We start from the raw sequence: 27,869 nt of genomic DNA, 5'->3' as shown, positions 1-27,869 counted from the left end.
TATATCCGTGCAACACTTGGCTTCCACCGTCTTTTTGAAATTAAATTAAACCAACAACAATAATGTAGCTTTTTTTGTTGGAAATTCTGAAGCCCTAGCCCATTTTTTAAATGTATTTAAAAACCACTGGCTGTCCCCAAAGGAAAACTAAATGATTGCGACCAAGTATCGCCTTTCGTTTTTTCTTGCAGGCTTCCGTAGTTCAACTTCGTAACCACGTGGTTACCCAAAACATCATGGCGGCTGGATTTAAGTAAGAACGACGGTTCACAAATGAACAATTCCGTTGCATTTTACACCAAATTTGTACGTACATGGATAGCAGTTCACCAATTACATAATGCGGCTTATATCCAGGTTTCATCTTCGTGAATTTGTGTGCTTATTTGTACTTGATCACGACGAAAACATGGCAAGTTGGTTCAAATCTGCTAACTGGTTTCGCGTTTGTTTTGGTTGTGTTCAGGACGGCTGAACCCCTGGAGTACCATCGTAGCTTTCTGGTGGGTAACCAAGCTTTTAATGTCATAATACACCACGTAATAACACCCATCTTTCACTTTTTGATGTTGCCAGAAGGAAAACTGTCGACCGGATGGACGCGAACTGTCAGAATTCCGAACCACGTCGGTCAACATTGGTCAGTTGCAGTCTTCTACAGCAATGAAAGCAAAAAATTATCTTTCAGCCATCACTGAAATGTTTCTTCATGAGTTCACCTTGCGGTTGTCCTCAGGGTCCATCAGTACAGCAGATGGATCAGCGCTGGTCAAGATGGGCAACACCACCGTTATCTGTGGGGTCAAAGCGGTGAATGACTGAAGGAGAAACATCACTTGCTCCTGATGTGGATGGATCAATTGTAGTAATTTTGGTTTTGGTGTTGTTGTGTAGAAGCTGGCAAACCCGTTAGTCGAGGCGCCGGGGAAAGGTTTCATAGGTGAGTTGTGGGTATTGAATAAATAGTGGGATTTTTTTTTTTACAATATCTTTTTTTTTTTGATGACTTGACATTTCCAGTGCCCAACGTGGACCTGCCGCCGCTGTGCTCCTCACAGTTCCGACCCGGACCACCGGGGGAGGAGGCCCAGGCCGCCAGTCAGTTCATGGCTGACATCATCGAGAGGTGCACATTATACACAATTTTTTTTTTTTTCTTGAATTTTGCTTTCCTTACGTCCGATCTTTTTGTCATTGCAGCTCGGAAGTGTTACAAACGGAAGATTTGTGTATCGAACGAGGCAAGGTGAGATTAAATGGGGGGCAATGTCATGAATCACATTGTGGTGTGTGGGTGTTGCATTCAGCATGTGAGATGTTGTTGTCGTTGTAGCTGTGCTGGTCGTTGTACTGCGACCTGATGTGTCTGGACTACGACGGCAACTTGTTGGACGCGTGCTCGCTGGCCCTGTTGGCCGCCCTGAAGAACAGTACGTCCCTCCGTCCGGATTGTGTCGCAGTCGAATCTTCATCTTGTCGTTCTTGGCCCACGCAGCCGCGCTCCCCGAGGTCTCCGTTAACGGCGAGACCGGCTTGCCTCAAGTGGACTTGGATAAGCGACTTGGGTTGAAGATCGCTAGGCATCCCGTGGCCGCCTCCTTCTGCGCCTTTGATGAGTGAGTCCAAGCTTTTCCTTGCGCCGAAACGTCATCCCGATTGTCGTCAAGCGCGCTGTTCGTCTGGCAGCATCGTCTTGGCGGATCCCACGGCTGAAGAAGAGCAACTAGCCACCTCTCGCCTCACTGTGGTGATGGACGAGGAAGGACGCCTGTGCTCCGTGCACAAACCGGGTCAGGACCGTGGTTTCATTTTTTTGATGAGTTCCGAGGGAAATGTCTTTTCATGACTGACTTTTTTTTTTTTAGGTGGGACGCCTTTGTCTGGGGAGAAGCTCCGAGAGTTGATCGGCCGAGCGACAGCGCGGCAGAAAGAACTCCACAAACTCATCGACAAAGTCATCAAAAGCATCACATAAAAAAATAAGACAAACTTTTTTTTTTTTATATCTAAAAGCTGTATTTTCACTGTCAATATATACTCCTCTGTTTTGTTTTTTTACAACAATAAAACTGCTGACAAAGACATCTTAAAAAAGTATTTCTTAAGTGTCCAGAAATGTGTCAACACTCACTGCTCCAAATCCAGCGCTGCGGTACAAAAGCGATTCGAGAGGTAGACGACTGCCCCCCAGGATCAGTTTGTTCTGTGGGAAGATGTGCGGTGAGGAATCCTCTTGAGATGGAGGAGAGGCCTTGCTGTTGTTCGTCTTAGTGGAAGTATTGGGCTACAAGGACCTTCTCCTCCTCGTGTGGCTGTAAAAGAGTCCGAGCAAAGTTCCTTCCTTGCGGATCATTCGCGTCTCGGCGTGGCGGGGGGCAACGTTTCCGGCTGGCGCGCTTTGGGGAGGGGCTGGGGCGTGCTCCTCTTCCTCCTACTTCTTGCTTGGCTGGCGGTATGCTGCGGGCCCCCTGTCGCCCCCTGGGGGGCCGCTGCCGCCATAGCCATTTGCTGCTGCTGCATTTGGTGCTGCAAGAATTGCAACTGCATCAGAAAAGACAAACACAAAAAAAGTCAGTGACCAAATAGTTGGCGTTGCGGCAGTGATGTCACAAGCATACGGGAAAAACACATTTATTCCATATGTACTTGTGCACTTCTTGTCCTCGAGAGACGACCACTGCTGTTGTAAAACAATTGTTTCTCTGGTACTAATTTCCCCGCCCCCCACCACCAATGTTTTCCAGAAAGTGTTAATAGTAACACACAGTTGTTCTCACAGTGCACAGAGTTGTCTTCCAAATGAGGGCAAAGCGCATTAAAGTACACACCAAAATAAACAAACAGCTTTCCACACAAGCGGGGCGTGTTAGTGAAGCTCCAGCAAAGCATGAAATGACAGACGCCGCACGGGACCAGGAGTGGAACACAACAGTTTGTTCAAAATTGAAAATCAGCAAACATTTGCCATACGTTGCAAATTGTGGTTTAGCTAAGCCGCCGAAAAGCCCCCTCCCCAAAGCGCAAAGATGCCAATGGTCCAAGGTAACCGTGACGAGCACAGCACTCATGCAGCCGGTCGGACAACGCTGTTGCACCATGCTTGGGCGTGGCGGCGGCCAATCACAATGCTCCACATACAACACAGATGGTGTGACTGATGTATCCAATTGGACTTGCTTGGATTATTACTATTTTTATTTTTAAATCCATTCACTTCTTCTACAGCCCTTGTGCACATGTGTGTGTATGTCCATGTCACAGTTACTTGGATCTGAGGCTGGTGCTGCTGCTGAAGCCTTGGAGAAGGCAGTGGGGGCCCAGACCCGTCCAGCCCACAGCCCAACTGGGACAGCACTAATGGTGGGGAAAGGTTGCAAAGAGAGGGGAGGGTCCCCCGGGAGGGAAAACAAAAAGGGTGAAAGGATAAAAAAAAAAAAAAAGAGAAACATTGCATGAGGAGGTGCAATGGAAGGAGGGAAAGTAAAAAAAAAAAAAAAAAAAGGAGGTTGAGAAGGGGTTGGGGCGGAAGGGGGTCAATAAAACAGAGTAACGCAACAGAGAAGAAAGGGAAGTTGAATACAACTGCCATGATTTGTCTACAGAGTCAACTACAACACGTTAGCGCACTAGCAACACTTAGAAGACAGAGGAGGGAAATGTGTGAGTGCGTGTTCAGTGTGGAATTAGCTGGGGTGGGTGGGGGTGGGGGCGTACCTGCTGCCTGCGGAGACATGAAGCCGCTCACGCCCAAGTTGATGACGGCCGTTTGCTGGTTGGCCAAACTTGCGTCTGCGCCCTGATCGCCCTGCCAGAGAGCACAAATGAGTAACTGGTTCGAATGAACGAGACGGAGTGCCTGTTGCGGCGACTCACCGGCTCCCCCTGCTGCTGAGGGCTGGAAGTTGCCGACTGGCTCTGCGGGGAGAACTGCGACAGCTGCTGCTGCTGCTGCACGGGGTTGAAGATGAGCGGACCGCTCGGGATCTTGGCGCGGCGACAAACAAAAGGCGTTGGCGTGACGGAGCGGACGCCCGAAACAGAAAGATGACAAACGCTCAGTTACCTGCAGCACGTTGAGCGGTCGCAGCCCAGCGCTACTATTCAGGCCAAAGTGACTCCCTGCAAGAGAAAAACACAACTGCAACGTTCCTATTTGGGAGAGAATCCGCACATTGATGAAAAATCTCGTTCTTTTTTTTTTTTTTTTTCCAAGTGATCCACACTGGGACTTTTTTCTTTTAAATGAACGGCGGCCGGCGGCTTGATGCTCGCTACTGACCGGTCTGCGCGGCGGGCTGCATGGAGGGCACGAGGCTTCCGGATGGCAGGATCCCGCTCAGGTTGATTCCGGGACCGAGCATGGGGTTGGAGCCGCTCATTAGCGTCTGCGGGTTGCTGCGGCGACAAAAGAGTCCTCAAACCGCCCCCGGGTCGGCTCCGTTTTTGTGTCCGCTTAGCGGGCGCTTACCAGACAGAGCCGACAACGTTGATGAAGTTGAGGCCGGCTGGATTGGCCATGACGGGCGAGGAGGCGGTGCCGGTGGTGATGCCCGCCGTGGGCATGGGGATACTCATGACGGGCAGCGGCTGGCTGAGGGTCAGCTGCTGCTGGGCGAACGGCGCCAGCAGGGCGGGCTGCGCCGGCGCCTCCGACGGGGCAGCAGAGTCGGCGGGGTGCGGCGTCGAGCACGGCGTGTTGGTGGGGGTGCCCGATCCTGCCACAAAGAAGCAACCGCCTTAATTTGGGCTGCGTCCCACCCACCATATTTGAGATGTTTTGTGAATCGTTTTTAGGATGTTGTTTATTTCTCATTGCAGCAGAATAGCGTACAAGAGTTAGCGTCTTCACCAGGTACTCACTTTGCGTGGCGCTCATGGGCGAAAGCGAGGCGGGGGACAGCAGGCCCACCTGTCCCAGCTCCATGGAGTGCTTCCTGCTTAGAGGCTGGCCTTTGGCGGCGGGCGGCGGTGTAGGACACTTGTGAAGACCGCTTGCACTTTGGGAGCCGAACGGATTTCCTGCAGCCATACACAAGCGGATACTTTCGCTCGAGTCTGGGAACCGCAATCACCGGAATGAAACCAGAGGACTGAGGGGGGGCGGAGCTTACCTGAGGAGCCGCCACCCGATCCCGTCGGCAGTTTGATGGGCTGCGGCCGGTGCTTCGGCCCTTTGCCCAACACGGATGCTTGGACCAGCGGAGAAAAGCCGTCGCCCTGCCACAAATGAAGTGATTTTGAGAATGATCGAAAGAAATTGAGCTCTTGTTTTTGCCCGACAAAATGTAGCTTGAGTTGTCTTGAAATGAACAAAAAAAAAAGGGATCTAATCACGACTAGATGATGATGAAGGGCACCTCATCTTTGCAGGGGGAGGGGGGAGCCGGAGCCAGGCTGCCTGAGTTGTGGGACATCTTGACCTGACACTTGACGTCTCGCTCGTACACGCATTTGTACTGGGCGAGGAACCTGACAGCACACAAAAAAACGGGCAAATATCATCATTTGTTAAAAGTGAGATCTTTTCTCTCAATACAATTACTCCAATGCTCTCAAATATGCCCACTCACCGCTCTGCGTCTATTTGAGAGCCAATGAGGAACCTGAAGGGGGGAAAAAAAAAAGAAGCCAGGCTGTCAATCTGGTCACATTTTACCACCGTCAAAATCTAGAGGCCGTACGGCGGATGCGTGAGCTTCAGGTCGGCGCCGTCCTCGCCGTCTTTGGCGCAGTAGATCTTGCCGTACACCAGCGGGTCACCCGGCGACTGGATGATGGACACCTTGGTCCTCTGGGCCTGACCGCCCACCTCACACTCAAAGGTGTAGTCGTCCACCCGCTCCTGGAAAGGGATTTTGAACAAGGCATACCATGCATGAAACTTGAGCCCAGAACTTCTCACTGTGAGGCAGAATCCAAATCCACCTAGCTAGCCCACCCGCCGCCCTTTGTTACTTGAAACGAGACCGTCGACGGCACTGACCTCAGCGGGCCAGATGACGGTGGGGGGCTGAGAATCTTCCAACTGCAGCGACTTCTCCACCACGGCGTACTTTTCCACCTGCGAGCAAAAACACAAACGCACACGGTGGCGGTTTTGACAGACGTGAGCGACTCCGCCGGTACTTACGTCGATTTCTTTGGGAACGCTCAGCTGGCAGCTGTTCCGTCTCCACATGTCCACGCACTGCGCGTCCACAAAAACAAACGAGTGTGAGAAAAATTCAAAGCGCCAACGGAAGATACGGCGAGAGCGCTCACATTTCCGATCTTGGAGATCTTCAGGTCGACGGCGGGCGCGGCTTTCCTCTCTTTCCTCTTCTGCAGGTAGTCGTAGAGGCGCAGCTGGTGCGGAATGGGCAGCTGCGACAGCTCCTGTTGGCGGTTCAGCGCCGCCCGAGAGTGTCTCTTGAAGCACCTTTGACCCGGAGAGAGAACAACGGATGAGCATTTCAAAGCGTTTCGGCTTCCGCCGCCGCCGTACCGTTTCATGGCGCGGGTGTTCATTTTTTGCTTGTTGTAGAGCAGCCGGTTGGCGGCGCAGGTGACGGAGATGGAGGGGTCCAGGCACAGAGGCTCGGCCGTGGCCAAGATCAGCTGGCTCTCCAGCTGCAACTTGTCGTCCTGAGGGTGAGAGGTTGCTATGGAAACCAGTAAAACAGCATCTCCCGGCTCCTGCTCGTCATTCCAAAAGTGCTCACCTGCGTCCACTTGTGGTGCTCGCTGGTCACGGCGTGAACGTCGCAAACCAGAGTCTGCATGGTGGGCCTTAGCAGCACGTGCCTGCTCTGGTAGGAGGGCATCTTGGTGGTGGCGCACTGCCTGTAGTCTCGCACCTCCACCAGGACACAGCCGCAGTGGAAGATGTTCACCTAGGGAACGGGAAACGACCATGTGGGAGGAGCACGGGCACACGAGCACCCACATTGCTGGGACAAACCGCCGAGCCCCGCCCACATACCTGCGATTTCTCCAGCAGGTCAACAAGAACGGGCGGCAACTCCTCGGCATCCAGATACTCCAGCAGCTCCCCTTCTTCATACGGCAGTCGAATCGTTTCGGAATCTGCCCGACGCGGGTGTAACAATATCAGGACATCGGGCCTGCGACGGCCGGGGAGTGTCCGAGCCGGTGTTCCCTCCCCACCCGCCTCACCCGATCCATTCTTGCCCCTGAGCATGAGCGAGTAGCCGTCGTTGCCAGCGTACAAGTTGACCACCAGACACGACACAGACTCCTGAGACAGCAACTTGTCCAGCAGCTTCACGTTCCTCCTGAAATTCTGCCACACGCACACAAACCAGACGTGCGTTGGTAACGGCCACAACCACGCCACAAATGAGCGACGGGACCAACCTTCAACTCTGGCTCCTTCTCGCATTCTTCGATGTAGAGCTCATGGAGCTTCTGGTATAAACTCTTCCTGCCGCCAGATGAAAGACGCTTCCTGGCGGGGCGCTGGCGAGCGCTTTCCACAATGTACTGAACAACACAGCCATGTAAAAGTATGTCCTGACACTGGGTGCTGGTCTCATGAACAGGGTCATGTAAATTAAACGTAACAGCCTTAATAAATGATCATAAGTCTCGCGTCCAGTGAAAGTGGAGTGGTTTACTCCAAACGAGTCTGTAACCAAGCAATGGTACGATGACAGGTAGATAAAAAATTTGCTGTCTTTGAAAAAGAGGCAGTCTAAAATTGAGGTACATTGAATGTGGGCTCGCCAGGGAAAGGCTAGAAAAATACATTGCTCACCTCAGCTCGATCTAATGCATGTTCCAAAACTTGTTGCTGTCGGAAAAAGACATCAATCAGTGTATATATATATATAAAGAAGCCAACCAGGTGGAACTTCAGACATTGCATTTCAAAAACAAGGTAAGGCTTATTATGATCGTGGCTTATGATTAAGATGATAACAAGTCTACCATTGTGGTGAGCCGCCAGCTACAAGGTGACAGTAGACGATGCTGCCCGCCTGGCTGCCTCCTAAAGCGAGGATTCACTCCCTGTGTGACAACAACACACATTTTAGAACATTCAAGCAAAATGAAAGACCTGCCAGACTAGTCCCTCATAACTAACTAGGAAGAAAATTACTGAGCATGCAACGGTCACTAAAGTTGCCATGCGTTTTAAGCACCTTAATAACAACAGAACAATTAGTCGAAAGCTCTGAGCGAGACTATTTGAAGGCATGGGACATGCGTGGATGTGGATCTCCTCCGTGGATGCCCGACCAGCTGAAGGCTTGCGCGGCTAAAGTTAGCATGCTAGTCCGCCGCTCCGAAGGAGCAGAAGCCCGAGGGGGCTTTTATTCAAGTTCTCTGCGGCGGAAAACGACGGCCCCACAATGACACGCTTGGCGTGGAGGGAGTACTCACCTTGAGGGTTGCATAGGGGCCAACAGCGGCTCCAACGCAGGACAACGAAAGCGAAGGGAAGCATCGGAGTCATCATTGACAAAAAGTAGGAGCGGCCGCCATCTTCTTCCAGTGTGACAACAACAGCTCAACTTCCGCTTTGGAGCGGAAGTGGGCAGAACTTGCCGGCTGACGAAAATATATAGTTTGAAAAATTGCAAATTAACGGTCTTTTGCTGGAGGAATAAAAAAATTCTAGATAATCAGTAGCCTATGCTCAGTGTACTGTTTAAAACTCGCCAATGAGTGTGCAATACCAGTGTTAGTACCACAATCGTACAGCAGGGGGCGCAAAGGACCTGCAAAGCCTCTGCCCACTTTGCAATCGGTGGAGAAAAATGAATCTACAGTAAATGAAAGAATTTCATTTCATCTGTAACGTGACCTCATACCAATCCAGAGGTGTAAAAGCAGCTTTCTGTCCTTTGCCACATACTCACGCATTTAAGAAAACAATCTGGCACACAAAACGAGCACTGTGCTGGATTCAAAAGGACTGACTGCACTTCTCCACCATCAATTATTTCCAAAAGAAAGATACCAAAAATTGTGTTTGCTAATGTTGCTTTTAATTGACCAATGGCAAGGAAAATAGCAGCGATTGAATGTATGGTATGCATATGATTTCAACAATAGCGAGCGCCTCTCAGCACTCTGTTGAAAGAGTTGTGTCAACATCAGAGTGGGGATAAGAGGTTTCTTTATGAGGGCCCAAGAGTTCTGGGTGGGGTTCCGTTATAACACACTCACACGGGCCCCTTTCTTTAGAAAGTTAAAAGTCCACATGCATGACCGAGCTTGCAGAAGGTCAACCGTTAGGTAAGATTTCAACGCTCTTTAAGTGTCTTGACAAGTGCTGTGTGTCTTTGTTGGGAATGTTGTTTACAAAGTTCCATTTGGGACGATATTCCTGAAATTCATTCTGGGTGTCGCTGTGTCCGACTTTCAATGTGTTTATTTCTGTCTCAATGTTGCATGCTTGAAAATTAATTTTGATAGCTGTCGCTTTTGATTTCTAATATCTAATATATTGCTGCAATTTTGTTCTGTAAACCACAAGCCTTTCTCGTGCGTTTCCTGTTCCTACTCATTCAGAAATGAAGAACCACGGGTGAGCTCGGAAGACTGATTCAAATCTCCAAATTAAACAAATGATGCCATTTAGATGGTTGATTCTCCTCACCAGGGAAATGTAATTTTAAAGGCGGAGCCATGTTGAGCGACAGTAACGGCGAGAAAGAAGCTTTGACATCAGTCGAAAGAGATTGGAAATGGAAAGGAAGTGGAAAAGGAAGCTATGATTCAAAATGGAATCCAAAAGCAACACTGAAGCTCAGCCATCATTTAGTTGGCAGGGCGTCCGTTCTGGGACATCTGATAAACACGCGTTTCAAAACATAAAATGAGCGGCAGCCATCCCTCCCTCTTGAGCTCAAAAGTGTCATCATCCATCCTGTCATCACGCCAATCTCTCCTCATTCCCGAGAGGATGGATGAATTCCAAAGTGCACACATCCTGTCATTGGTTTGCTACTAGTAAAAAAAGGAAGGCGCCATTTTCAGGGCGTTTTCTTAGCAAAGCTAGCAGGCGTGGTTGTCCTGGTTTAAATTTATGTGCAGTAGGAGTCCTAAAAAAAAAAAAAAAGAAGAAAAATTATCGTCGTAGCAGGAGGCCCTGAGTTATTGCTTTTGTCTATTATGGTGAGTCATCAATCTTTAACGTCATACTCGGGTCACACGCAATTCCTATTTGTCATCATTCCTCTGAAACATATTAGCAATCAGACAACCACGTTCTCGAGACATTTGTCTCGGCCTACCGATGTTCATACTCGCAAAATTCACGCTGCTTGAGAAGATTCCTAAACGTCGACGCATATGCAGCTCGTCCTTAAACATGACGGCCACGTGCAGAAGGAGACGCAAAACATGGCAGCCTTGAAGCGTTTAGACTGATGAGGTTTTTGAAGTGTGACCAAGCTTGTGTTTATTTCAATTTCTCTCGCAATCAGAGCAAATAAACACTCGCCAGGGGTTCCCCAAAGACAACTCGAAGGCACTTGGCGCCAACAAACCGCCAATTTTTTATTTATTTATTTGCACATGTTTTTCTCTCAATAGAATACAGCTTTCATCTCGTCACATGTCCACTTTTTTGAAAGCCCAAAAGCTAAACACAAAGTGGCAAAGTGAGGGACCAAAGTCGGCGACACTAACGAGGAAAGTCTGTTTGCCACGTCAACAAAAGGGAACGCTCGCGTGCGCTAGCATGCGCTAGCGTGTGCCGCGACCTCAGCGGACAAGAATGGGGATGATGGACGAGTGGGTCTGTCGTTTGCGGCCTTTGCACACAATCCTATTGTGATTGATTCCCAACTCAAACGGGAACCGACATGCAGCACTTTGTGTTGCCATTTCAACAAATACTGTCGTGGCAACGCTAATAGACATCTGAGCTCAATATGTATACATATGAGAGAAGAGAGGAAGTCCACGATGAAAAATGATTCCATTCAGTTTCAAATTTGGTTCCAATGAGACAAAATCTTTACAGAATCCCGGAAATGGCAAAAGGTGTTCCTGAGTCTTTTTATGGCTCTACTCATGATGGACATGCCTACCAAATTCAAAACTGGCTGTGGGGGCAGAATTTAAAAAATCCCAATCTCACCATTTGGGGTTATAATGCCCCCTGGTGGTGCGGCATGGATTGTGCAGCATGCTAACATTTTTTCACGAGAACAAATTACTTATTTAAGGCCAAATAAGGGAAGGCAATGAATCTCAACTTTTTGGCTGACATGGAGAAAATATCCACCTACAGAAATCCCCAACCGAAAGGATGTATAAATAAAACCCGACAGTATCGTGTTTGTAAAGTGATGTCATCCAGCCGCCCTCCCAACAAGTTGGGAAAGGGTCCGTAAACCCCCTGGACGTTACCGTAAAGAAGCAATATTATCCGTGACTTCTATTTGCCAAGATGAGATCCAATAAAAGTCCAATATTTCCATGTTTCACTCAAACAGTTTAGATTCCGGTCACGTCAGAATCGGGCCAAAAATAGCATACAGTGCTCCGTTTCTCCAAACAAGCTCGTGGAAATGAAAAATGCTTCTGTCATCGCCTTGAAGGAGGCTTGCCATTACCGTGGCAACCAAAGCATTACATGTATATCATAATAGCCACGATTAAAAAGGGCGAATGGGCCAGCTCAGAACCAAAAGCACAAGCAAATCGAACATTTTATGGCTGGAAAAATGCCTTTTTCCAGTGTAAATAGAAGAAGTTAGTGTGGGTATGAGTTGCCATCAAAGAAGAGCCGCACTCCCCCCCCCCCCCCCCCTCTCGTTGTCAATGGATCTGCTGCCGCATGCGAGGGCGGATTCATTTGGAACTGTCAACCCCGGGCCGCTGCGCCGAAGCTCGACTGCCAGCGGAGCTGAACGAGCTCGCCAACATGCTCATACAGATCACATCTGGAAGATGACATCACCGTTCCAATTCCAGATGATTCCATTTGCAGACATTTGGCTGCCCGGGGGCAGAGCGACTGACCCCCGAGGAATCTGGCTGAGATGTTCAGACGATGTATATATTGTGACACAAGCAAAACCTAAATGGATGACTTCACCATTTTTTTTCAGGCAGGCTTCCACTAAGCTACTCGGTTAGTCGTAAGACTCCCGTTCGGCAACATGGGAGCGTTTGGCAAGCGTCCAGCTTCTGTTGTAATGCGGACTGTCGAGGGTCTGGGGAAAAGCGATTGAGAGAATCAGGCTCAGGTAGCAGGAAGGGAGGCCGGATCTGGTCTGGATCAATGTCAGGCCGACGTGCGTTGGCGAGCTCGTTTTAACTCCTGCCATGTTCGCGGAGGAATTTGGCAATAAGCTATGAACATGGCGTCCTTCGTGTGTGTCATAAACAGCAGCGCGACCCTTTGGACTGTTTGCGTTGAGGCCATACAACATCAAAAAAGAAAAAATAATGAGCTTGTAAAAAGTGACTGACTCACTGTGCACATTGATTTTCCTCGTGAGTTCAGGGCACACAAAAACACCGCCTTGTTTTTCTTTTTTTTTTTTTTTTCTTCATTGCACACAAGTCACAACGGACAACCTTGCGTAACACACGTGCACACGCCGAGTGACTTTGCTCTTTTGTTGTGAACGCTACCAGCACGGCGGGTGATTGTGAGCGTTTTCTTGCATTTGTAAAACGTAAGTAGCCGGCCCGCGTGTCAACCGGTTGATCGTTTTTTGTTGACTCAGCTGTCGTGTTTGACACGCTGACATCATCTGCATTTCACATCCATCCGTGCAGTTATTTGGCGAGCGCCAACCTGCTCGTCGACAACGGAAACAAGGCGGCTAGGAATACGCCGGCGCACGACCGACGCGCCTTCATTCCGACAAACTCGGTGCTCCCGTCGACCTTTGGCCCTACTGCTGTGGCGCCCAGCGAGTGGCCCCACTCCAAAGCCATTGTTAGTGCTAACGCTAAGCCCGGGCTTTTTGTTTTGAATTTTGGTGGGCATGTCAAGCATGACAGGATGCACAAAAAAGAAAGTTTGGTTGAAACCAGACTTTCTCCTGAAAAAATAGAAAAAGAAAAAAAAAAACAGCTTTCAGGTTTCAGTTCGATCTACCACACACTTTTGCGAGCATCCCTTCCTGTCTCGTCCCGTGGCTGGATTCTATCCTGTCCAAACCGGGCTGAAAAAACATCATTATTTGTTCAGACTAATGCGGCCGACCCGGCTGGCCGCGTGCGAGATTTAAAGCCGTTTGCCGCCAACGCATTGCGCCGATGATAAAGCGTGTGACGGGAAAGAGGAAACACCTGCAAAACACAAAAGGGAGCAGTTTCCTAAATCACAAGCAACAACTGGACTTTTTTTTTTTTTTCATTCAATTGGTCTAAAAAAATGTACAGTAAAGTCAGTGAAGGGATTCAATCGCAGTTTGTAGTTAGTAACGGGTCAGACTAACTCTGTGACTGTAAGGGGAGGTGCTTGAAAAAAAAGGAAAGGGCTCTGATTTGATGCATGTTTGAGACATTTCAGGCTTTTTGGACTTGCGACCTGAAGTTGCTGGGACGACCACGTGACCGCCGCTGTTATCTTGGTAGTTCACCTGCAACTCCAGTTTCAAGTCCAACATTTAGATGACAACACGTTGCTGGCAGTTTCCGTAGTTGCTGAGGATCAACACCATGGGTACGTTCACTTTTTTTTGGGAAGGGGGGGGTTGTTTTTTGTGTATTTTGACAGTAACTGGGCAACAATGTGACTCCAAAAGTTAATTGGACAAACAAAAAATAAAAATATATATTTTTTATTATTTTTTCATTATTTTTAAATTTTTTACAATAATAAAACAAATAAAAAATATGTATTTGTTATTATTTATTAAAACAATTTCATGTATGATGATTATTTTTATTTATTTATTGTGTTTTAGGATCCTCGCCACTCGCATTTATTCTGCTGGCCTTGTTGGCGTCATGGGGTGGTCCGCCCGGGTGCCACGGGGGCAACGTCCTGGTTTTCCCGGTGGACGGCAGCCACTGGATCAACATGAAGATTCTCCTGGAGGAGCTCCACCAGCGAGGACATCAGCTGACAGTCATCAGAGCCGCCAACAGCGTCTACGTGCCGCAAAGCTCGCCGCTCTACACTGCCGTCACCATCGACGTGGCGGGAACGTGGCAGGATTTTTTCGTATTTATGGAGGAGTTCATGACGGTAACATCCTGCTTGTGCATATGTGTGTTTGCTAAATTGCCCCATAAGTAACACAGGTCATGGAAAAAGCCCAAAAGAATTTCACTTTTCAAACTTGGAACAAAAACCAAACAGGAAACTCGTTGAACCCTCGGCTACAACTTCAATAAACTCGTGACTACAATCAATTCCAAGCTTTTTATGAAGTTGATAGCGAGGTAGTGGAGCCAGGGAAAAGGCAACTTACCCCAAAGACAAAAGAAAGGTCACAAGTCCATCATGCCAACTTCACTTTCTGGAAGATGTTTGAGAAGCTCTCAATAACAGGACACCTGATTGGCTGCTAATGTCAGTAGTGCAAGCTTTGGTCTAATTGGCTGATGTAGCCAGCAATGCCATTGCCCCAAATTTGACAGAATAGATTTTTTTCAAACTATTTGCGTTTGTCAAAAACAAAGTAAACAATGCCAAATTGATGTCAAACATTTGGGTTCTTTCCCCAGAACCTCCGACAAGGACGCACCATGCACCGCGAGTTCGCCAACTTCATCTATGAGGCCCACGCAACGTGGGGGGCCGCAATCTCTGAATTCCTGGATGATGAGAGGCGAATTCAGAGTTTAAGAGACTCCCACTTCGACCTGGTCCTGACCGACCCGGCCATCGCCCCCGGCGTGATTCTGGCCAAGTATTTGGACCTTCCTCTGGTGCTCAACGTACGCTGGATTCAAGGCGGTGAGGGGCACATGGCCATGGCCCCCTCGCCCCTCTCCTACGTCCCCATGCCGGGTTCAGGCTTGACGGACAAGATGAACTTCCTCCAGAGGGTAAAGAACGTCTTCTTCTACGTGATGATCACCCTCCAGCAGAAAATCCTGATCGAGCCCGTCTACAGCGCACTCTGCAGGAAGCACATCCCGGGCGGCTGCGATATCAACTCGCTCCTCCGGCAGGCTGAAGTTTGGCTCTTCCGCACCGATTTTGTCTTTGACTTCCCCCGGCCCACCATGCCCAACGTGGTCTACATCGGGGGCTTCCAGTGCCAGGACGCCCGCCCGCTGCCTGCGCACCTGGAGGACTTTGTCCAGAGCGCCGGCGAGCACGGCGTGATCGTCATGAGTCTGGGCAGCCTGGTCAACGCTATGCCCGAGCGCGACGCTGAGGAAATCGCCGCCATCTTTGCCAGGTTGCCGCAGAAGGTGATGCAATCGTAGCGAGAAAAATTTGAAACGGAACCTTACGAGCAAACGAATCCCACCGACATCACTTTGTCTTTCACGTTTAGGTGATTTGGCGTCACAAGGGTCCTCGGCCGTCCACGCTGGGCAACAACACCCTGGTGGTGGACTGGATGCCCCAAAAGGATCTTCTGGGCCATCCGCAGACCAAAGTCTTTGTGGCCCACGGGGGCACCAACGGACTCCAGGAGGCCATCTTCTATGGCGTCCCCGTCCTGGGCATCCCGCTCTTCTTTGACCAGTTCGACAACCTAGTGCGCTTGGAGCAGAGAGGAGCCGCCAAGATCCTGGAGCTGGTCGACCTTAGCCGAGGCTTTGAGGCCAGCCTCAAGGAGGTTCTGAGCCACGACAGCTACCGGCGCAACATACGGAGGCTGTCCGAACTGCACCGGGATCAGCCTATGAGGCCCATGGATCGTGCCATCTTCTGGGTGGAGTATGTGATGCGCCACAAGGGGGCGCCACATCTGCGTACGCAGGCCTACGAGATGCCTTGGTATGCCTACTACGGCGTGGACGTGGCCCTGCTGCTGGTGGCCATTGTGATTGCGCCGGTGTTGTCTGCCGTGGCTCTCGTCAGGTTCTTCTGCTGCAAAAAGACGAGAAAGAACAAAGCAAAACGACAATAGCAATAGACAAAGTGTTCCAACCTCGAAACCTGAAAGCTAACGTTGGTCGTTTTGCACAACATTGAGCGTTTTCCAAGACGATCTCAAGGTTCCACTGGACTTATTGAATTAGAAACCAGCAAAGTTGATTTGGACTTCAGTATTTGTCATGAAAGACAATTTGTGCTGATTTGCAAGTATTTCCTTTGCTGTACACGTGAATGTCTGTGGTGGGCCGAAACTTTGCATGGAAAAAGCTGCCAGTGGTCTGGCCGGGCTGATGATGTCACTCGGGCTGGGAATACGGAGGAGACATTTTGTTGACTGCCTAAAATACATCCCTGCTCACAGTCAAACAAGATGGAGTCATCATCATCATCCCATTAGTGTTTTGCACATGTTTTATATTCGTGTTCCTTCCAAGGACATTTTGGTCACTACGACCAAACCCAATTCACAGAAATCCACACTTTGATGGTTGCTTGCCAATAAATAGCATCGAAAACAAGGCCACACAACAAGTCCCTTGCAAAAAGCATATATGATCATAGTACTAAAGCAAATTCATCAAACATCTATTTCAAGCTAGCATACGCTCAAATTGGACTTGCGTCAATTTTCCTTTCCTCTGATAAAACAGGTTCAAACATGACTTTGTAGAATGATTGCAAGCCATGAAGTTGGACCGAGCGCATTTCTTACCGTACTGCGTCATGGTTGACTTGACGAGTCCCAGCCCAGATCAAGCCCAATGTGGCCTCTGTAGTTTCATCTGCTGCTAATTTTGCTAGCCGGATGTTAATGGACGCCGACGGACAGACACTATGAAGCGCCGAGTTGTCTGGCTGCCTGGTCGTTAGGATCCGAGAGCGGGGAAGCTTTTGCAGGGACAGGAAATGACACTTCGAGGCTTAACGAGATGCATCCTTGATGGATCGGCTGGAAACCATCAAAGACCTCCTCGAATTGACAGCCGCCATGTCACTAAAGACACCTGAGGATGACACTTTTCCTTCAGTTTCAGATTTGGTATCTTTGGTGATTGAAAGACGAGAGTTGAAGTTCAAGCCTCATCCTGCATTGGGAACACGCCTCCTAATCCAACAGTTGTCATTTGTTCCCTTGACGCCAGGCCAGGTGTTCTTGTGCTGACTTGAGACGAGCCCGAAGGCTAACAAGCACCACGGATCATTTCAAGGATTTCCGACGCACATCCATATGGATTGTTGTCAACGTTTTGGTTAAGACTGAAAACCATGTTTGCGTAAACATCAAAGACAGTTTCGACTCCATGTATTTATTGACCTTGAGATAATTTACAGAATGAAAGTAATTGTGGGGAACATTTCCGAAGCATCCATTGTGGTGAATGCAAGCACCGTTGGAAGTGTCGCAAGAATTCATACATGTCACAATCTGGTTTCCCTCATTGGAAATATAAAAATAGAACCGAGATGAGCTTTTATGCGTCTCGCTTGATCCATCAGCGCTGGACTCTTTCTTCACTGGGGCGTAGCCTTGCGGTGACGCCTGACCAAGCGTGTCCTCCTCCTCCTCATGCCGACTGAAGACCACAGGAGGAACTCAATAACAAGTCCACGTCGGCATTGCGGTTGTCATTGTGTTTTGTTACCTGGAGCCTTCCTGGCTGCGCCCAACTTCCCGCCCGCTGCGACATGGACACACTGGTTATGAACGTTCACATGTTCTGACCTTCAAAGATTCCGCAACTGACCTTGGATGAGTTTGGTAATTCTCTCCGACTCCTGTTCAATCAGGTTAGGGTCGCTGTGGATGGTGGTGATCCTGGAGAAGTCCGGCCCTGCGCGAGTCGAGGAGTTAAAAACTCATCAAAACGCAACAGTCGATTTGTTTTCTTTCAACTTCAGACACACAATCAAGACTCCTGTTGCTGTTTTGGAAATGGAAGCGGAACCCTACCCTCGATGATATGCGGCTGGAACCCGGCGGGAAACATCGCTTCACCTTGGGAGGTTGGCGAGAATCAATCCATTAATTCACCTCGACAGACAGACAGATAGACAGAGCCTACCGCCTTCACCTCCACCATAGACAACAACAGACGGATGGATGGATGGATGGACAGACAGACAGATGCCACCACCTCTGCCACCACCACCAACCAAAGAGGTGTAGACATACAGACACAGACGCCTCATTGAATCTTTTGAATCTAGACCAAGACCATTTTTTAGGATCTTCTATCAGGCCTGGTTGCCTCTCTTGACCACCTCTGAAGAATTAAAGCCTATCTTTGGGACTAGACCCTTCTCTCAAGACTTGAACCTTCACTTGAGACAATCCTTCTCTCAGGACAAGACTTGAGATTTGAAGCTTTTCTTGGGATTTAGAGACTATCACCTTCAATCCAAACTAGATCTTTGTCCAGGAAACAACACAGACTAGAAACATGAGTTATGTCTGGAGGAAAACCTCTTTGGACAAGAGTCTTATCTAAGGACAAGAATCTTTCCTTGGGATAAGAATTTTATCTTGGGACAATCATGTTCTCTTGGGACCGGGACCTGCACTAGAACCTGATCTTGAGATTAACGTCTTCTTTTGGGACTATAAGAATCTTCTGTCAGGATTCGGGACTAGAAGTTTCTTTCAAAGCCAAAGCTACAAATCAAGGAGAGGCTTTCATTTTGTGCACAGTTCTGTCAAAAGGATGGCACTCAATGAGGCATCTAGTATGTTCTTGTCAGACATTCAAACGTCATGGTGCTGCATCCAGCTGCTTCCGTCAAAGAAAAACACTTTTTGCTCGAGCACAAGTCAGTCAGCGATTTACGACTTTGGCGGAACAACTTTACTGTTTCTTATTTATTGCTTTTCTCTCTCGTTGAACAACTTTATGAGCTGTCTGCTTTCAAGGAAGAACCAATAAAACACTTTTGTCATAAACAACAATTTAAAGTCTGGTCAATAAGTATAACATCCGTCTTTTCTGAGACAGCCCAGATGATTTGGAGTCTTCAACAAACCTGACAAAAAGTCTTCATCTGAGTTCTTTTTGTAAACGTTCAAGACATTTCAGTCTTGAATGAACCTAGCAAAGTCTTTTTGCCACCATGAGAATGATGTCTGAGGAGCACCGAGGTAAGTTGGAACGATGATGACGACGGTTCGGTTAGACACTGAAAGAGCATCCTCAAAGGACAGGAAACTGACCTGCAATGGTCTCGCTTTCCGATGCGGCCTGTCCACCTAAAATTTCACAAGTCATCGATTATCTGCCAGTGGAGGCCAAGAACAATTGGATAAACGGATGGACGTCTTACCGTCGATGACTCTGGTCAGCTTGGTTACGCCGGGCTCACTGATCACTCGGGTTACCTTGGTAATGGTTGGCTGCTTCTCAACGACACCGGTTACCTCGCCCTGCACCGCCACCCGGGTGACGTCGGGGTCGCTTTCAATGACCCGCGTTACCGTGGTGACCGAGGGTTCCCCGTGCACCGTCACCCGGGTGTGCGTCGGCTCCGTTTCGATGACCCGCGTCACCGTGGTGACCGAAGGTTCGCCGTCCACCACCACCCGGGTGTGCGTCGGCTCCGTTTCGATGACTCGCGTTACCGTGGTGACGGAGGGTTCGCCGTCCACCACCACCCGGGTGAGCGTAGGCTCCGTTTCGATGACCCGCGTTACCGTGGTGACCGAGGGTTGGCCTTCAACAACGTTGGTGATGGACGGTCGCTCTTCGATGACCCGGATCACTTCGGTTTGTTTGGGTACTGCGTATCAAAGAAGCGTTTGAAGTCACCGATAAGATTTCTAATCAGAGCGTACAGAGCTTTGGGTTTGGAACAGGATTTGGCTTTCGAGTCCAGGCGAGGCTTTCCAGACAGGATTTTTGATTTACACACACATCTCGCCTACTTGGCTCCCATTTGATCTCTTCCGTTACGCAATACGCAGGGCAGAGGCGTACGACCGTCTGAGAGGAAGCAGACTGCCGAGCTGAACGGACAGCCTAATTGAGCTCACAAGCAAACGCCAACGTTCGATGATGACAGGGAGCATGAATGTAATCGGAGTCTGGAGGCGTGGGAGGATTCCATCGATGAAGACATTTTGGATCTTCTCCCTTCATAACATAAATCTCACAGGAAGCCATTAAGGAAATTCACTAATGCCCGAATGTCACTTTTGGGTGTACGCATTTTAACAAGACGCCAAGAATGCCAGGAAGGGGGGGGGGGGGATGTTTTGTTGCCTTCCAAGTCCAAACAAATGGCTAACAAACCAATGCGTCTGAGCACTCCTTTTATCCAAGCACTAAACTGAGCTAAAAGCAAACAGATGAGGAAGAGCGCTTACCTTTCTGGATGTACTCTGTGGTAGTGATGGTCCTCCCTGCGGGTAACCAAATAGCTTTAGCGTTAGCATCTTTGGCGGCTCATGCTCCAGCTCAGGAGTGAAAAATGACTTACTGACAAAGGTGAGTGGGATTTCTGAGTAAGAGAATCCTGACACGTACTACGGAGAAGATTTCATTTTGTATTAAAACATAAAATTGTATCCTGATGTCTTCATGAAACAGTCTTTTTTTTTTCTTACCCGAATCTTGATGTACTTGATAAGCTTCCTGAGGATGAACAGAAGGTCCTCACGACCCACTGGAAGATCTGCAAGGGAAAATCTGGCATCAGTAGAGAGCGATATCATCTTCTCTGAGGAGAGTGCAGACCTGCTGGATAGAGAAGGTTCTTCACCACGTGGATCACGCCGTTGGTGGCCATCAAGTCACTGTCAGGTACGTCCACCGAGTTGACATGAATGGAGTTGTTCACCTGCATCAACACACGGGAAGACTCTTATCTAGCACCGGTCAGGAACTGTCAGATGTTCAAGCCAGTCTGTGTTTGGGTTTCAAATATTTCATTTTGTGTCATCGGTCCGAAACCTCACACGTGTTTAACATTGTCGTCCAATCGTGATTAAAATCACGCTCACGCTTTGGTTGATGGTGAATGCAGGCTCGTCTGCTTAACCACGGAACTTCCTGTAATCAGGAGGCCCTGCTGAGTCACTCCGGGATCCGTTTCCCCTCCTCCACACGGCTTTTGTAGCCCACGTTAGATGTCACCAGATAGCCGAAAGAAACGGGGAGCTCGTAATTACGTCCGGACCGCCTCCGTAGTTCACGCCGGATGGAGCGAGCGACGCCACATTTGATTTGGAAAACGGACACATCGACTTACAGACAAAACTTGGAGGTTCCTTCCCTGCAGCGTTTTCAGCAAATTGGTCACGCCCCCTTCCAGGCCGCCATTGATGAAGATGCCGCGGCTGACGTGGTAGAGCAGGATGGTCCTCAGAGCCGTCGGATCGCCTGCCGGAAGCCGAAATCGTTTTGGGATTTGCCAAAAAACAGACGCTTGGCGGAGCGGCCCGGAGACGGACGTTTCAGCAGCGCAATGTCTTCTTGGCTCAGGTCCGCGAAGGCGTCGTCCGTCGGTGCGAAGACGGTGAACGAGCCCTCCTGCTTCAGCAGCTCACTCAGGTCGGCCGTCTCCATCAGCGCCAGGAAAATACTGCAAAGAGAACGGCATGAAATGATGGATTCCCACCAAAAATGCGTACACGTCTTTACTTGAAGCGTCCGTCGGCTTTGAGGAGGTCGTAGGTGGTCTTCTCCGACGGTCTGATGATGGTCCTGATGAGGTGGAGGACCCCGTTGCTTCCTTGCTTGCTACCGCGCACCATGCAGGCGTTCTCGATGCACACCGCCTAAAACGCATCACACCGGGAAAGAAAATCCGGTTTTGACTAAGGTTTTGGAGAATTACTACTTGGAAAGATTTGAATCCCGTGAGGTACGCCTGGACCCGAAAACGCTTACGAAAGCCCGCCTGAAATCACGGCGTCAGGTCTGCCGATCGTCACGTTGATTGTAAGCAACGAGGAGGTAAAGCCAAACCAGATGAGCCGAAGAGGGAGCAACACGGATCATCTGCCGCCAGACTTTGATTGAATTTGGCGCTAACTTGTGATTTTTTTGTTTATGCCCCGACAACTCGGAACCCGGAGGGAGCTGACCGTGCGGTAAATGAAGACTCGTAGAAACTTTCCGGCCATCGTCTCCAGCAGCTGGCCGTTGTAGAGCTCGTTTAGCGTGACCTTCAGCTTCAAGATGTGGTTTTGCAGAAGGTACCTCAGCGCCGTCTGGTCGGTCGCCATCACTTCGGCTGACAAAAGCAAGACGGGCAGGAAGCCGCGTCAAACTCAAAACGTTCACGCATGTTCCAGGACGGACTCACTGGTGAAAGCCGAGTTGATCGGGGCGAGGAGCGTGTACTCCGTCTTGGGACCCAAGGCGGCTGCTAAGCCCAGTTCTGAGACCATGTCACCGAAGGTACTCTGGCCTTTGTCCATCAGTTCCATCACATCCTTGGCTGAAAAACAGCCGCTGGTGAGTTCTCCAGTTATTTCCAACACCTGGTTGGCTCGTACGTTCTTACCCGAGTTTGGCATCAGAACCTGGTCAATGAGGTGGATGACGCCGTTGGTGGTGACGATGTCCTTCTTCAGCACCATCTTGATGCCGTTGACCGTCAGACTGTCGCCGTCGCAGCCCACCTCCACGCTGCTGCCCTCCTCGGTCTCGTACACCGAGCCCGCCACGATGGCTTCCGAACACTGAACGCTCTTCAGGAGGTGGTAGTTAACCAGAGCTGCCGGACAGCAAAGAAGTTTCTAACACGTGTCGGGAAGGACTGTTTAATTGTTCAGCCTTCTAGATTTCAAACAATTGAAGTCATTCGGCAGCAGCTCGCGCTCGGAAGATACAAGCCATGATCCGAACATACTTTTGTCCGGGCCCTTAAAAGTCTTTGCAATAAAGAGGCACTTGTTCCGTGTTTACATTTGAAATGACATCAATAATTGTACAAGTAAGCAAAGGAAAAAGGCATGCCAGGACAGAGTTGTTCGCGTCAAGTAAGCCAAGGCCACGTCCGAAGCCAAATGTGAGCGAACGTCCTCACGGAGGACGTGACTCACGAGGAACTCTGGCTCGGGTTTCTGGCTAGCGGAGCGCGACGTGACCGTATCGTCGGGCGGAAGTCATAAATAGGTCCGTTTTACATGTTGAAGATTTTCTCACGTTAAAACAACAACAATGTTTTGATTTGGAGAGTCAGAACTGGACTACAGATGGAGTCCAAACTGGACTTTTCAATTGTCACTCAAGAGCCCGGAACCTGTCAATCAACGGAGATGTGACGTCATACCTGCAATGACATCCTTATCCGACATGAGGCGCTCCAGGTGGCCTGGTCCTAAGCGATCGAAGGCGGCGTTGGTGGGGGCAAACAACGTGTAGTGTCCCGGCTGGTCCAGCTTGTCCATCATGCCCGAGGCCAACGCCGCCGCCTGGTAGCACCGAGGTTTGGGAATTTGCATGACATGGACATTTTATTTGTCAAAGAAAGTGCGACTTTTAGCATTGGCATGTGCTAAGAAAGTTAGCAAAAGAGCACTCTTACGCTAAAGGACGACAGCTCATCGTCCACGTCCAGAACGCCTTTGATGGTGTTGGTGACGCTGCTGATGACGCGGTCGATGACGTGCACCACGCCGTTGGTGGCCACCTGGTTGGCGTGGATGATCCTGGCGCAGTTGACCGTCACCACCTACCAACGTTTTGACAATCGATGGCAATACAGCGACGGCGGGAGCTTTGCCGATCGGCGACGATGCCGCTCACCCCGTTGCCGTAGTGGTTGATGTGAAGGCCCAAGCGGTCGTACATGGACGTGACGCTCATGCCGTCCTTCATGTCTTTGGTCAGCAGGCGGTTGCTGAGCATGTGGAAGCGCAAGGCGTTGTACAGCTCCTTGTTCACGTTGTTCACCAGCGCCGAGCGCACGCTCTGCAACGGTGACGACCATCTCAAAGTCTCGTGACCGACGGAGTCAACCAGTCGGACGAGGAGCTCTCTGCGAGCCTACTCACGGTATCAAGCAGGTCCCAGGCGTCGTTGCTGGGCGCGAACATGGTGAAGGAGCCGCCGCCCTCCAGCTCCTCCCTCAGCTTGGAGATGTCGGCGTACCGCTGCGTCTCCGTCGCCTTCACTAGGCCCAGGGTGCCGTACACGTGCTCAATGGGAGCCACTTTGGGAAACGAAGACAGTGATACTCGGAATCCATTTTTCTTCCAATTCTTTCAATAAGACGAGGCACCCACCTGCAGGACATCCTTTCATACCTTCCAGGCGCATGTAGCCTGGACAACACTCATACACCACCATGCTGCGAGGGGGCGACAGAGAGACACAAATTGGTTCTCAGCAAAATTCATAGAAATAAATTCATTCGAGCTCGACATTGCATTGCCGTGAGCTGCCGTGCGGAATCGTCTCTCAGCATTCCCACGCCGGATAAGAGCCGCCTCGTAAAATGATTGTGCTTTTCACGCTGAGCTAATAGACAACAGTACTTCTCCGGAACAACTTTCTCTCGCCCGCACGCACGCACACACACGCTGTGTAAAATGTGCAGATATCTGCACACACAGCTGGACATCAGGAAGCCACGATGTCATCATCCGCTGATAGCCAAACAGATGTGCGCCACATGTGAACAAATTAAACACACACTTAGGACCCCCCCCCCCAAAAAAAAACTATTTTGAAATTGCCTGGACTGGTCTATTATGACAGGTTGCACAAAAAAAAATCCACAGGACCTGTGTCCTATATTGAACAGGACGTCGGCCAGGTTGGGGGAATACCAAAGCTTCAAAGTTTGATGAGCCTTTAGAGGATTTGCCAAGAAAAATTGGATGAATATTTGGAAAGTCCAGCTGCACAATTGGTTTGATTTTGGAATATGAAATTGGCTGGACGTGCCTGACTCGCAAAAAAAGCCTCAAGGACCGCGCAAGTGTCTGGCACCAGTTACAACCGCCCCCCCCCCCAAAAAAAGTCATCAAAAAGCTCTCCCATAGCCTCATCAAGCAGCAATTTTTGTTTCCCTTCCTGCATTTACGCTAGAAGGCAACACTCGAGTCGCCGTCGCATTAGCGTTCTTTATTTATTGTTAGTTTGTCGACAAACGAACGCACGTGTTTGTCTTGAGGCGCTTTGCCGTTGCTGTAAATTGCTTCCATGCTTGCCGCCGACGCTTGTTGAAAGAAGACAACAAAAACAGAACAGGCTGGCTCCCTCTTCATCCGCCCGTCATAATAACTGTGTACTTTGATTAAATAAACAGCTGAAGTCTTCGTATGATCGGGCAACATTGGCTCGGTAGCGGAGCAAAGGCAGCCATGTTGCAAAAAATAAATAAAATGCAGGTGTACCTAATCTTGTGGCCACTATGTCACTGGATTGTGTGTATGTTGGGGGTGATGACACTTACGCCTTCTTGCCACAGATGGCGCCTTTGTACCAGTTCCTACAGGTGCTGAAGTATTTCTTCTTGGTCCCCAGAACCTGCTGCAGGGCGCAAACGTTGGGCCTGAGTGGTGAAAGCAGGAAAGGTGGAAGTTGATGAGTGATTGGATGCCCAGGAGACAGAAAGAATGCGCGCACACACGTCCAAAAGGAAGCGCACGCTCAAACGCTTCATTTTGTCTGATTGACGTCATGCAAAGTTTTATTTGAAAGTAAAGTACAAGGTGCGTTTTATTTGGACGCCTGGAGCGCACATGCACGCGCATGCAACCACTATAAAAACACCTGTGAACATGTGTTCAAATAAATAAAATAAAAAATGAGTTGAGTCAAAAGAAAACATTTCTTTCTTGAATACAAATATTTTTTTCTCGTGATTTTTTTGTCTGAAAAATCGAGGATTTAATCATCTCTAAAAGTTCTCAAAAATTGGCAACTTGTTTTTCTACCTAACTACATCACTTTTTCTTAAAGCAATACAATTTCACAGAATTTGTCTGAAAAATGCAACTTTTTTCTTTCTTTTTTCCTGAACACTTTTTAACTTTCTTGCCTTATCTGCATTTCCACGCAGAATTTTGTGCTCCCATAATTGTCTCGCAAAATATCTTTTGTTTCTTACCCTTCGTTTCTGGCCCTGATGCGGCTGTGGCTGACGATCTTATCGTAGGCCGAGGCGTCCACGCCGGCCAGCGAGCACAGCGCCACCAGCAGGAGGGCGGCCGCCGTTGCCTGATGCATCCTCGGAGTCGTCATGACATGCACACGCGCTCTTCGAGCCTGAAACGGAACACGCTTGTTGAGATGTGTGCACCACCGGGCCAGGCGCTTCTTTTATACCAACACACACACACAAGGCTGAACCCCACTCCCACCCATGAACCCCCCCCCCCCATCACCTCCCACCCAAACTAGTGACTCAGCTGAGGCGGGTGATGGCCCCTCCTACCCCGGTTCACACCTCCATCACATCCTGGAGCACCCGGGACGCCCTCGCCTGTTATGCACACTTCAAAAAGACAGACAACACATGTTTACAGATGTGCTTAGCAATGTTGTTATGATGTCATGATCCATTAGGGGCAAAAGAAGCAGTGCCCCATGGAACTTAATGTCTTTCATACAGAAATCAGTAAAGGTCCATAAATGGGAGTCCAGATCTTGATATTGAATCCTGCCTAGCAACAAGTGAGCCTACAATGCATGAGGGGCAGGAGGAAAAGTGCCCCGCAAGATGGAGCCCTTTCCAAATGGGAACAGAGAGGTCATTGTGAACAATAAGTTAAATGAACTCATCATGCCGTCTCAAGGCCTCTTTTTGTGCACTTAATGAATTCTGCCAAGCAACAGGCAGATTTTGCATAATCTGTTACACTTTCACAAGCGGCATTCATCACTGTTAAAGTCTCCCAAGCACAATAAGGGGGAATCGATTTTTTAATACATTTTGTGGCGTCGTCAATTAAAATAAGAATTTTTGGAAGGTGCATAAATCAAATGAACGGTCTGCTTCAATGGCGTGGCTATCTTGCAATGACGTCTCCCTCTAGGGGCCAATATCTGTCAGTACAGGTGCCTTGGAAATCCGCGCTCCTCATCTAAATTTGTTTTCATAGAAATATTGACGTTCTCAGTGAAGTATGTAACTTTTTCTATTCCAAATGATCTTTTTGCAAAGATAAAATATTTTTTTTCTTCAGCAAGTACTTTGTTGTTTCAAATATGTAACTACTTTTTGAATAAAATATGCAACTTTAAGGCATTTTTTATACTGAACCATTACATTTATTCTTGTAATATGCTGTTGTTTTCCCTCAAAAATACACATACATTTTCCGGACATTTAAATGACTTTGAATCACAATTACATTTTAAATTAAATTACCATTTGTCCTAAAAGACATTTTTATTTCAAATATACAACTTTTTTTCCCCCTCAAATGTGTTTTTTTTCCTGAAATTACAAAAACTGTATTCTTTTCTTCGGAATATTCAGTATTTTTCCGGGAAAGTCAGACTATTCTTCCCTCCACAATATAGCGTTGTAATGACCCGCCCAAATTGCACCATGTGACTATTCTTTTTTCCTTTTCTTTTTTTTAACAAAAAAAAAAAAACCATCCCCAGAAATAGTCTACTTTTTCCTGGAAAATAACTGACTTTATTTTTTAAAAATCTGACAATAAAATACACTTCATGGTGCAACATTACATTCTCTCTCTTTCCGAAACAAGTGCCTTTTTTCTCCCTTGTGCAGCGCACCTGCGTTGTATGTACTGTGATAAACAACTTTTGTGTTTTTTTTTTAGTTCACGCGTGACTTTGGGCTAATTTTTTTCGTTTCTATTCAAGACTTTTCACCATTTGTAAACACTCAAACGGTGAGGAGTCAGTGACTTTAATTGATTTCGGAAAGGGCGCCCCTTGTGGTCAGGGTCCAAAGCGCGGCC

The 27,869-nt window shown here is 48.8% G+C and overlaps 4 protein-coding genes across 9 annotated transcripts; 2 read left to right on the top strand and 2 right to left on the bottom strand.

Moving 5' to 3' along the window:
* The first annotated feature begins 156 nt into the window (after window positions 1–156).
* exosc8 (exosome component 8) lies at window positions 157–2,082 on the top strand. Of its 2 annotated transcripts, none has more exons than XM_085936782.1 (11): window positions 157–253; window positions 467–503; window positions 577–640; window positions 737–810; window positions 895–940; window positions 1,021–1,126; window positions 1,201–1,246; window positions 1,334–1,430; window positions 1,496–1,616; window positions 1,687–1,790; window positions 1,866–2,082. In XM_085936782.1, the coding sequence occupies exons 1-11, from the start codon at window positions 237–239 to the stop codon at window positions 1,973–1,975; spliced, it is 822 nt and encodes a 273-aa protein (XP_085792908.1). In that variant the 5' UTR covers window positions 157–236; the 3' UTR covers window positions 1,976–2,082. The 2 variants fall into 2 exon arrangements, with proteins under 2 accessions (XP_085792908.1, XP_085792909.1); XM_085936783.1 differs by having other exon boundaries at window positions 243–306.
* On the bottom strand, window positions 1,988–17,022 carry supt20h (SPT20 homolog, SAGA complex component). 4 transcript variants are annotated; one of them, XM_085936775.1, is made up of 25 exons: window positions 16,698–17,022; window positions 14,397–15,976; window positions 8,386–8,553; window positions 7,930–8,010; window positions 7,757–7,792; window positions 7,357–7,482; window positions 7,156–7,282; window positions 6,962–7,065; window positions 6,702–6,872; window positions 6,485–6,624; window positions 6,262–6,418; window positions 6,131–6,187; window positions 5,984–6,061; window positions 5,682–5,842; window positions 5,571–5,603; window positions 5,358–5,469; window positions 5,112–5,217; window positions 4,861–5,019; window positions 4,469–4,715; window positions 4,280–4,395; window positions 4,064–4,119; window positions 3,874–3,984; window positions 3,715–3,805; window positions 3,266–3,354; window positions 1,988–2,541 (listed from the first exon to the last, which is right to left on the bottom strand). In XM_085936775.1, exons 4-25 carry the CDS (start codon window positions 7,930–7,932, stop codon window positions 2,350–2,352), a joined length of 2,472 nt encoding a protein of 823 aa, XP_085792901.1. In that variant the 5' UTR covers window positions 7,933–8,010; window positions 8,386–8,553; window positions 14,397–15,976; window positions 16,698–17,022; the 3' UTR covers window positions 1,988–2,349. The 4 variants fall into 4 exon arrangements, with proteins under 4 accessions (XP_085792901.1, XP_085792902.1, XP_085792903.1 ...); XM_085936776.1 differs by having other exon boundaries at window positions 3,715–3,796; XM_085936777.1 differs by lacking the exon at window positions 3,266–3,354 and having other exon boundaries at window positions 16,698–17,021.
* On the top strand, window positions 12,648–18,923 carry LOC147043128 (UDP-glucuronosyltransferase 1A1-like). The gene is made up of 4 exons (XM_085936780.1): window positions 12,648–13,642; window positions 13,887–14,170; window positions 14,653–15,348; window positions 15,435–18,923. Exons 1-4 carry the CDS (start codon window positions 13,639–13,641, stop codon window positions 16,014–16,016), a joined length of 1,566 nt encoding a protein of 521 aa, XP_085792906.1. The 5' UTR covers window positions 12,648–13,638; the 3' UTR covers window positions 16,017–18,923.
* LOC147043127 (periostin-like) lies at window positions 17,206–26,461 on the bottom strand. 2 transcript variants are annotated; one of them, XM_085936772.1, is made up of 24 exons: window positions 26,369–26,461; window positions 26,042–26,199; window positions 25,385–25,483; window positions 24,210–24,274; window positions 23,979–24,136; window positions 23,731–23,895; window positions 23,510–23,656; window positions 23,255–23,396; window positions 22,484–22,696; window positions 22,283–22,417; window positions 22,062–22,210; window positions 21,616–21,752; window positions 21,426–21,556; window positions 21,224–21,354; window positions 20,710–20,812; window positions 20,580–20,647; window positions 20,453–20,498; window positions 20,340–20,375; window positions 19,301–19,753; window positions 19,191–19,226; window positions 17,937–17,981; window positions 17,731–17,817; window positions 17,629–17,664; window positions 17,206–17,559 (listed from the first exon to the last, which is right to left on the bottom strand). In XM_085936772.1, exons 2-24 carry the CDS (start codon window positions 26,173–26,175, stop codon window positions 17,498–17,500), a joined length of 2,778 nt encoding a protein of 925 aa, XP_085792898.1. In that variant the 5' UTR covers window positions 26,176–26,199; window positions 26,369–26,461; the 3' UTR covers window positions 17,206–17,497. The 2 variants fall into 2 exon arrangements, with proteins under 2 accessions (XP_085792898.1, XP_085792899.1); XM_085936773.1 differs by lacking the exons at window positions 17,937–17,981; window positions 26,369–26,461 and having other exon boundaries at window positions 26,042–26,347.
* Between the last annotated feature and the right edge of the window lie 1,408 nt (window positions 26,462–27,869).

The sequence above is a fragment of the Syngnathus leptorhynchus genome, chromosome 17 (assembly GCF_054491065.1).
Source record: "Syngnathus leptorhynchus isolate UIUO chromosome 17, UIUO_Slep, whole genome shotgun sequence".
Classification (NCBI taxonomy): Eukaryota; Metazoa; Chordata; class Actinopteri; order Syngnathiformes; family Syngnathidae; genus Syngnathus; species Syngnathus leptorhynchus.
The sequence above is the reverse complement of the archived record's forward strand: the minus strand, read 5'-3'. Positions and strand labels throughout refer to the sequence as shown.

Excerpts from the sequence above, each read along its gene's own strand:
- exosc8 (XM_085936782.1), top strand. Across the intron at positions 504-576 it reads AGTACCATCGTAGCTTTCTG|AAGGAAAACTGTCGACCGGA; the intron begins GTGGGTAACCAA and ends TGATGTTGCCAG. Across the intron at positions 1,791-1,865 it reads GTGCTCCGTGCACAAACCGG|GTGGGACGCCTTTGTCTGGG; the intron begins GTCAGGACCGTG and ends TTTTTTTTTTAG.
- supt20h (XM_085936775.1), bottom strand. Across the intron at positions 7,483-7,756 it reads ATGCATTAGATCGAGCTGAG|TACATTGTGGAAAGCGCTCG; the intron begins GTGAGCAATGTA and ends TGTGTTGTTCAG. Across the intron at positions 5,843-5,983 it reads CCGTCATCTGGCCCGCTGAG|GAGCGGGTGGACGACTACAC; the intron begins GTCAGTGCCGTC and ends ATCCCTTTCCAG.
- LOC147043128 (XM_085936780.1), top strand. Across the intron at positions 14,171-14,652 it reads TTATGGAGGAGTTCATGACG|AACCTCCGACAAGGACGCAC; the intron begins GTAACATCCTGC and ends TTCTTTCCCCAG. Across the intron at positions 15,349-15,434 it reads TTGCCAGGTTGCCGCAGAAG|GTGATTTGGCGTCACAAGGG; the intron begins GTGATGCAATCG and ends TTTCACGTTTAG.
- LOC147043127 (XM_085936772.1), bottom strand. The coding sequence starts at position 26,175 with ATGACGACTCCGAGGATGCATCAGGCAACGGCGGCCGCCCTCCTGCTG. Across the intron at positions 23,896-23,978 it reads CCTGGGACCTGCTTGATACC|AGCGTGCGCTCGGCGCTGGT; the intron begins GTGAGTAGGCTC and ends TCACCGTTGCAG. Across the intron at positions 17,665-17,730 it reads AATTACCAAACTCATCCAAG|CGGGCGGGAAGTTGGGCGCA; the intron begins GTCAGTTGCGGA and ends TCCATGTCGCAG.